General features: G+C 42.6%; 1 protein-coding gene across 1 annotated transcript; it reads left to right on the top strand.

Annotated features, from left to right (window-relative positions):
- The first annotated feature begins 994 nt into the window (after positions 1-994).
- Positions 995-8,266, top strand: SLC30A1 (solute carrier family 30 member 1). Its single transcript, XM_077763173.1, has 2 exons — positions 995-1,722; positions 3,415-8,266. The coding sequence occupies exons 1-2, from the start codon at positions 1,113-1,115 to the stop codon at positions 4,314-4,316; spliced, it is 1,512 nt and encodes a 503-aa protein (XP_077619299.1). The 5' UTR covers positions 995-1,112; the 3' UTR covers positions 4,317-8,266.
- Positions 8,267-8,740: the final 474 nt, after the last annotated feature.

Here is an 8,740-nt window from a genome sequence, read left to right as displayed (position 1 = left end):
CCCCGCCTCAAACGAAAGGTTTTCTAAGTTTTTCAAAATTAGCTAAGGTACGGGAGGGGCTTATTCTAAACTTCAGGTTTATCATTTACGCTGAGCGGTTAGTTTCTCTGTTGTCTGTGGAATTACCCACAGGGAGCAATTTTAAGAATGTCCAGCCTCTATGCCTTTTACTGCCAGAGGGAGTCCGGTCTTGCGGTCTTCCATGAGTGGGATCTTGTGACTCTTTTTATGACCTGCTGACTTTTAGGTTAAGGGTCAGCCTAAATACCAAAATGGCTTTACTTAGGTCAACTTGTCTCCCCAGCCTCCCTTCCCTCCTGCCTCACCACGTGGACTCAGCACGGAGGATCAAANCGCAGCACCCGGCCCCGGCCCCCGGCCCACGCCCGGCTCCAGGAGGGAAAGGCCCCGCCCCCATCTGTTGGAGCCTCGACACCGCCCCCTCCCGCCCCGCCGGGCCTCCACCCAATAGCGAGCGCAGATGGGCGGGACGTGGAGGCTGTCGTGAGGGGTCCTGGCCAATGGGGAAGCGTGCCGGGCCTGGTGGGTGGGGCGTCGAGGCCTTGTCACGCTCGGGTCCGTGTGAAAACGGGGGTTCCGAGTGCAAAGCAAAGTTTTTTTGTAAGCCGTCTGCAAAGGCGGGGGGGCGAAGAAGGCGCCGGAGACCGGGCCGAGTGCAGCTGCCGTGGCCGCCGCCTTTTTAGCTCTTCAGGCGTCGGCTCCCCGGTCCGAGCCACAGCGGAGGAGACCAGCAAGGGGAGGAAGACCTGCGCGGAGAGCCTGCAGATGCTCGGAGCCTTCGTAGTGCGGAGCTGCCCGTCGCCCGCCCCCGCCGCCCGTCTGCTCCTGCTCCTGCTCCGGCTCTTGGTCCCCGGGCTCCGGGAGCCCCAGGTCCCCGTCGCCGCCGCCGACGCCTCGGCCTCCGCCGCCCCTCTGTGGGTGTGGGGACTGCTGGGGCTGAGCCGGGCCTCCAAGCCCGCTCCGAGGACGGCCNGGTCGGGCGGCGAGAGACCCGCGCCGCCCTCTCGCCTCCGTCGCCGGGTCACCGGCGACTCAACGCCACCGCGGGTGTAGCCGCCGGGCCGCGCGCGGCGGGCCCCTGAGCCGCAGCCATGGGGTGCTGGGGTCGGAACCGGGGCCGGCTGCTGTGTATGCTGATGCTGACCTTCATGTTCATGGTGCTGGAGGTGGTGGTGAGCCGGGTGACCTCGTCCCTGGCGATGCTCTCCGACTCCTTCCACATGCTGTCGGACGTGCTGGCGCTGGTGGTGGCGCTGGTGGCCGAGCGCTTCGCCCGGCGGACCCACGCCACCCAGAAGAACACGTTCGGCTGGATCCGGGCCGAAGTGATGGGGGCCCTGGTGAACGCCATCTTCCTGACCGGCCTCTGCTTCGCCATCCTGCTGGAGGCCATCGAGCGCTTCATCGAGCCGCACGAGATGCAGCAGCCGCTGGTGGTCCTCGGGGTCGGCGTGGCCGGGCTGCTGGTCAACGTCATGGGGCTCTGCCTCTTCCACCATCACAGCGGCTTCGGCAACGACTCCGGCCACGGCCACTCGCACGGGGGTCACGGCCACCCCAAGGCGGCCCGCAGCAAGAGCAACCGCACCGGGAGCAGCGACGACAGCGTGACCCCGGGCGAGCAGAGGCCCGAACAGGAGGAGACCAACACCCTGGTGGCCAATAGCAGCAACTCCAACGGTCTGAAAGTGGACCGGCCAGGTAAGAGGGGAGGGTGGCCGCCGCAGGTGGCTGGGTCAGGGGCAGCCGGGACCCTGGCCTGGCCCGGGGCGGGATGGCCCGCACGCCCCCTGGTGCCCGAGCCGGCCGGCGCCGCGCCGCCTCCTCCCAGCGCCCTCCGGGTCCCGCACCCGCAGGGCACACGAGGAAATAGGACGACCCCTTTCGGCCGAGTGTTAGGAGCCGGGGCCGGGGGGGAGGTGGCGGGAGGGGAGTGGTGGGCAGGGGCTGGGGTCGGTGGAGACCGTGGTTTTGAGAGTGGGGAAAGGGTCGGGAGGTGACCGTCAGCCGGCTGTAGTTCACGGCCGCACTTGGCCGCCTCTACAAGGGACTGCCTGCTTTTGCTTTTCACAGGATCAAAAGCGCTTCCTAGTTAAATTCCCTTTGGGAAACGGAGAGAACCCCCAGTTCATCCTTGGTCGGTGGCTACTTGAAACCTTTCCTTTGCCCAAGTAGTTGTTGGGCCCTTGAAACAAGTTTCTCAGTATCGTATTCAGAGCCAGCTAGCCATTGACTTTCCTGAGCTCAAAACCCTGGTTAGAGGTGTCTTTTATGAAGGCAATGTGTGTTTCAGTTAATTGTCTAAAATCGAAGCCTGGTCCTGAAAATCCTAGATTTAGAACCTGTCTGGTAATGTTTCACACTTCACTGAGGACTTTTCACAATCATGCTAAAATAAAAGTGATGGCAATTTATTCATCTTGTTTTTTACTGTATGCTTTTCATTCTAAACATAATTGCTCTTGAAGGAAATTTGGAAAATGTTGAAAGAGAGGTGTTGGAAAAAGGATTCAACCCAAGTCCAACTACCCAAGCTCAGTGACACTAACAATTTGGTGTATTTCCTTCCAATTTTTTTTTCATTTACGTTTATTAGCTTGGTAGTATGATACAACACAGTTTTTGCCTTTTCAAGATGCAGGGTGTCGTGTTAATGACATTCAACTTGTATGTTGAAAAGATTTAATAAACGATTGAATTTCCCCTCACCCTCACTCTTCAAGGTGTTATTACAAAAAAAATTAAGCTGCTCTGGGGTGTATACGGTAATTCCTTTCAAAGATGGATACATTTGGTTTAAGAGCGAGTAGCGTAGATAGTGATCATTTATTTCAACTTTCCTGAAGTTTATGATTGTTAATATTTCAGTTTCTGAACTCTTTACCAAGAGACTCTATGGTTCATATTCATGATAAAAGTTTAAAAGTTAGCCACTACACCTTAATGACAAAGAGTGACTAGAGCTGTGTGTCAAATCAGGCATTTGTAGTAGACTTTGCCACAGTTGTATTTGATTTGTGGGGGATAGCATTCAGCTTTATGTTTTCTGTGTGTATATGCCGAAAAGTACAGCGGAATGTTCATGGTTACACAACTTATCCGTTACTTAAGGAATCTGTTTCATCAAAAAGATGAATTTTTCTTGGAGGTGGGGAGGTAGGAGGGTGGTTGGGAGGATGGGGAAGTGTAGTATCTTCTTAACAACTTGATTTAGCCCTGGCCATTATGCCCTGACTTGTCCCAGTATGTCAGTTTATATTAAACTGCCCTAGGCACATTTTAAAATTATGCTTTACGAAAAATGTTCACTTCCTTGACTAAGATGGAATTAGATGAGGATGTTAATATAAACACTTTAAATATATTTGATACAGCATTGTTCTTTTTTTGTAGATCCAGAAAAGTCCAGAAATGATGCAGTGGAAGTACAAGTGAATGGGAATCTTATCAGAGAACCTGACCATATGGAATTGGAAGATGATAATAAGGCTGGACAACTTAACATGCGTGGAGTTTTCCTGCATGTCTTTGGAGATGCTTTGGGTTCAGTGATTGTAGTAGTAAATGCCTTGGTCTTTTACTTTTCTTGGAAAGGTTGTCCTGCAGGGGAGTTTTGTTTGAATCCATGTATCCCTGACCCCTGCAAAGCATTTGTAGAAGTAATTAATAGTACTCAAGCAACAGTTTATGAGGCTGGTCCTTGCTGGGTGCTATATTTAGATCCAACTCTTTGCATTGTAATGGTTTGTATACTTCTTTACACAACTTATCCATTACTTAAGGAATCTGCTCTTATTCTTCTACAAACTGTTCCTAAACAAATTGATATCAAAAATTTGATAAAAGAACTTCGAAATGTTGAAGGAGTTGAGGAAGTTCATGAATTACATGTTTGGCAACTTGCTGGAAGCAGAATCATTGCCACTGCTCACATAAAATGTGAAGACCCGACATCATACATGCAGGTGGCCAAAATCATTAAAGACGTTTTTCATAATCACGGAATTCATGCTACTACCATTCAGCCTGAATTTGCTAGTGTAGGCTCTAAATCAAGTGTAGTCCCATGTGAACTTGCCTGCAGAACTCAGTGTGCTTTGAAGCAATGCTGTGGGACACGGCCACAAGCCCCTTCTGGAAAGGATGCAGAAAAGGCCCCAACAGTTAGCATTTCCTGTTTAGAACTTAGTGACAATCTAGAGAAGAAGCCCAGGAGGACTAAAGTTGAAAGCATCCCTGCTGTTGTGATAGAGATTAAAAAAATGCCAAACAAACAACCTGAATCATCTTTGTGAGTCTTGAGAAAGATGTGATATTTGACTTTTGCTTTAAACTGCAAGAGGACAAAGACTCCATTGAAATTCTAAGTTTGCCAAGTAGTGTAATTGAAGTCCTTGTCTGGTCACACAGTTTAATTCTATTTTTGTAAGAACATAATGGGACTGCTTAACAGAGTTCTATATTACAACTTTGTGATTCTTAGTGCAGAGTACAGCTATGCTGTAACAATTTTGGAAAGCCAGTTTTCACACTATGTTACATTTTTGTTTAAAGTAAGTATAAACCTTATATAACATAATGACATTTGATTTCCAGTTTTTCCATGGTAAAAAATTCATTAGGGGGATAAATAAATTAAAATTGTTACTGGAATTTCTCTGTTTTTCTTTTCCCCCAGTGTTATACTTTATTTATTAGAATTAGAATCACTAAACTTTAAAAGTCATCAACAGGTTCATTTCATTTGACATTTTGGGTAATATTTGCTTGCCCTCTGAGATCATTACGTAGCATAATGGCAGCATGTTTTTAAGAATGACTCATGGATATTATTAGAAAAAGTTCCCCTTTTTCTTCATGTGGGGTATTTATAATATTAAAGATCAGTTACTATCCTGGGTTCTATCTTGCTGAGTATTATTCTAATAAACAATTGAGATAATTAACAAGTTGAATTATAGTTTACATATCATAGGGCATATGGAGAAGGAAGAGCAGGGAAGAAGGTTCACCAAATTAAATATTTAGATTATGGTAAGTTAATATTCAGACTGCATTTCGGAGAATCTTAACTCATGTTTTATTTTACCAAAGTTAGTCTAAAACGTGGACATGTTCACCAGCATCACTTTCTTTGAGAGATTGCATTAGGAACATTGAGCTAAAAGTTGGCTTACGAAATACATACAGTAAATATTTTTAAGGACATTAACCTAATAATTACATGTTAAATGGCAAGCTTATTAATGTACTCTTTTAAATTGTATATATTAAAAAAAAAAAAACTTTTAGTCATTTCATGGTGACCAATCATGAATGGATCCAAACAGCTTTTTCGAGCACAACCAGCAGTTCTTGTGCTTTGCCCAGAGCCATTGACTTAGGGAGGAGAGAAAAGAAATCTAAGGGTTAAATGCAATTTGGATATTAAAGTCTTAAAAAGCTAAGTTAGTAAAGGCAAAATTAATTAAGATTCTGTCGGTCATCCTATCTTGACATTGCTCGGGTCTTCCTAAAGTGGCCTATTTTGTAAGATGCCACAGTATCTACACAGGATGTTCTTGGCTATCACATTGTTGCTGTGGGTTTCAAGTCCATACACAAATACTATTTAAGGCTGGTTAAGTTCTATTTTTCTTGACAGAGAGGGGTTATGCTTTGTGAAGAAACTAGAGATTTGTCCTCAACAGGATGAATATGAATATTGGTTATCATGTATAGCTCTATTTTTCTAGAAATAAGGTATCCTGACTACTTCAGTAACTTTTATAGCTGACTACTTTTGGGGTAGCTGTCTTTTAGGATTTGAAATAATTCATTGTTTAATGGGTCTTAAGATGAAAGCGTTGGCATTGGTCAGTTAACTTTTTAAAGGGATCTTTTGTGGTAGATGGTGTGTTTTTTCTAGTATAAGCCTATTGCTGGCAATGGGCCTATTTAAGAACAGCTGATTTTTCCAATGAGAATGAGGTAATTTTAGGAACACAGTTTGTAAGTTCACATTTGCTATAATGGGCCAAAACCATAACCTGCCAATTTGCAATACATCTTGATCTTTTCATACTCTTTATCTGATAATTGTGTAACTCAGTTCCTAAACTGGAAGTTACTTTGAATTTTGCAAAACAATTTTTCTAAACATGAAATTTGGGAATCTCCTTATTTGGGTAAACGAGAAAGAAAGCTTGAAACTGTACTGTTATAACGTACGTTCCTAATTTAACACTTAAAACTACAAAACATTTTATTAAGTCTATAACAGTCTATGTTATAGAAACATTTTGGTAATGGCACATACAATAGGATAACTGGTAAAATACATTTAGTGGGGTTTTCCTTACAAAACCTCTATTGGGTCTTTCTTAAAGGTTGTACAATGCATAAGACATCAGCTAACTGAGGTGTTTTGTTTGTTTGTTTTTTTGGGTTTTTTTTTTAAATGGTGTACAGGCATGGGACAAGGGCTTTTTTTTTTCCCCGAAAGTGCTTTGAAGGTAACAGCCTTTAGATTTCAGTTATTTCACTTGTGTAATTTTTAAGTAGCTTACACGTAACAAAGTGGTACCGCAGAATTCTTTTTTCAGAAGACTTTGTCATAATAGCAAAATCAGTGGGCACTGACTCACCTTTTGAGTTATAGCAGAGAATTATTTATTTCTTTACAATGCACTTTCTAACCCATTTTTAGCATTATCTTTTAAAAAATGCTTTTATATTTAAATATTGTGGGACTTAAGTGTCTTTTCCAAAATAGCTTATTCCTCCCTGAAAGAAAATGAGGGAAATACTCTGAATTATTAGGAGACTTAAACCCAATATTTAAATATGCTGTTTTATAGCAATGCATCAATTTTAGGAGGTGCATCTCTCCTGCTGGCTCTTTTATATTTGAGCAAGATCAGTGTGTTTAGAATATGTGTTTAGAAACTTGTCTGTTGTCTCGGTTTTGTGAAAAGGAGGTGCTGCATGTGCCTGAATTAAAACCAACGCAAATTTTTCCAAGCCAAATGCCGCCTTAGTGTGATGAGAGAGATTTCATTCTCCACTGTCACCTTATAGCTTCAATGATTGTTTAGTAGATTTTTTTGAAGGGCATCTGCACTGTAAAAATATGGACTGGAACCTTAAAAATTTTTCAAAAAAGGACAAAGCTTTGGTGTATGAATTTTGGCGTTTTAGAAAACAACGTTTGAGTAACTAAGGTATGTAATTTGAACAGGAAAAATTTCCATCAAGAGCACCTTGAAAAATCTCAATAGGTAGAAGACTATGTTATAACATGTTTGTATCTTGTTTAACATGCCCAGTTAATTTTGAACTTTTGAAAGTTTTGAGGGAAATGGCCTATGGAACCTAATGTGAAGTATTTAGTAGGCTAACTGGTATTGAGTTGAAGATTTTCACTGTTTCTAAGCAGATATCATTTTGAATTATATAAATGTCATTTACCTGCTGTCTTAAGATGTTCACACATACACAAATATGGAGAATAATTCTACAATATAGAAATATTTATTTTAATAGAGTTTCAGTTAAGTCCTAAAACAGTGTTAAAACTCTTGGGAAGGTGGAGGGGTTTTTGTTGTTTTTTAAATGGAAAACTGTCAAATACAGTGTTTGGCCCTCTGAAATGGGAATTGTAATAGCACTATTTTGATGTTGCGCTCCCAATATTATGTGGCAATGCTATGTTGTTGTACTAACAAGCTCTGGAATATTTAGCAGTCCTTTTCACTGGCACAGGAGCCTTTTGTATGTCATTCATTTTAAACTTTTAAACCAAAAATTTTGTGGTCCAGTGTCTTTGGCAAAAAGATGCTGAAGGGAATGTAACATACAATTATTATGTGGCTATATATAAAAAGACACAAATTGCCATGTTATGGTTCTGCCTTGAAACAGCACAATGAAGCGTATCAATGTATTCTGTGATTCTTCATGAAACTTCCATGTTGTGTTGTTTTGTGTCGACCATAGCCTGTCTTTTGGGCCAGATGTGGCACAGTTAAATGCAAGTATCATCTCATTAAATGCAGATGCAGATCAAATGTCCTTTAGTGCTGCAACATTTTACCTAACTTTTTGTATGTTTTATGACTGTGCGTTGTTTTCCAAAGCTGTTCCTACCTCACCATGAGGCTTTATGGATTGTTATGTATTATAAATGTTCTTTATGAGACAGACTACTGTGTTTCTTCTCATTTATTAAACGTTAAGTAGAAAAATAAACTAATTTTAATATCTACTTCATTGTTTTGTGCATGTGGCCTCCCCTCCTATACTAGTTTGGGTTATGCAGACTTAAAGTATTTACAGGGAAATTTCAGCTTAAGTGTTGCTAATGCACAGTGACCAGGTTATAGGATAGTAATGTGGAAGGAAAAGTATGTAGGCAAAAATTGCAGTAGAAATTGAAGGGCTAATACTGCAAAGGCTCACTAACATGAAATTTCAATGGCTGTGAAATGTTTTTGTTACAAACATTAAGCACATACGTTATGTAATTATAGGTTAACCTGCCTCTTGGTACTTGATATTTGTAAGCATAGTTACTAATACAGATTTTTAAATGTTTTACTATTATATGATCATCTGGAACTACTAACCCAAGAGTACATTAGTACATTAGTTTGGTTATATGAGTTCAGGACTGTGATAAGTGTAGTCTCTCATATAAAGAATTTCTTTAAAGAACTTGTGCTTCTGGCTGGGAGATAGC

This window comes from Crocuta crocuta, unplaced genomic scaffold, assembly GCF_008692635.1.
Source record: "Crocuta crocuta isolate KB4526 unplaced genomic scaffold, BGI_CrCroc_1.0 scaffold3, whole genome shotgun sequence".
NCBI lineage: Eukaryota > Metazoa > Chordata > Mammalia > Carnivora > Hyaenidae > Crocuta > Crocuta crocuta.
Note: the sequence above shows the minus strand (reverse complement) of the source record. Positions and strands in the feature narration are given on the sequence as shown.

Bases quoted from the DNA above. Each gene is read 5' to 3' on its own strand.
- SLC30A1 (XM_077763173.1), top strand. From the start codon at position 1,113: ATGGGGTGCTGGGGTCGGAACCGGGGCCGGCTGCTGTGTATGCTGATG. The intron at 1,723-3,414 runs GTAAGAGGGGAG...CTTTTTTTGTAG, and splicing joins TCTGAAAGTGGACCGGCCAG to ATCCAGAAAAGTCCAGAAAT.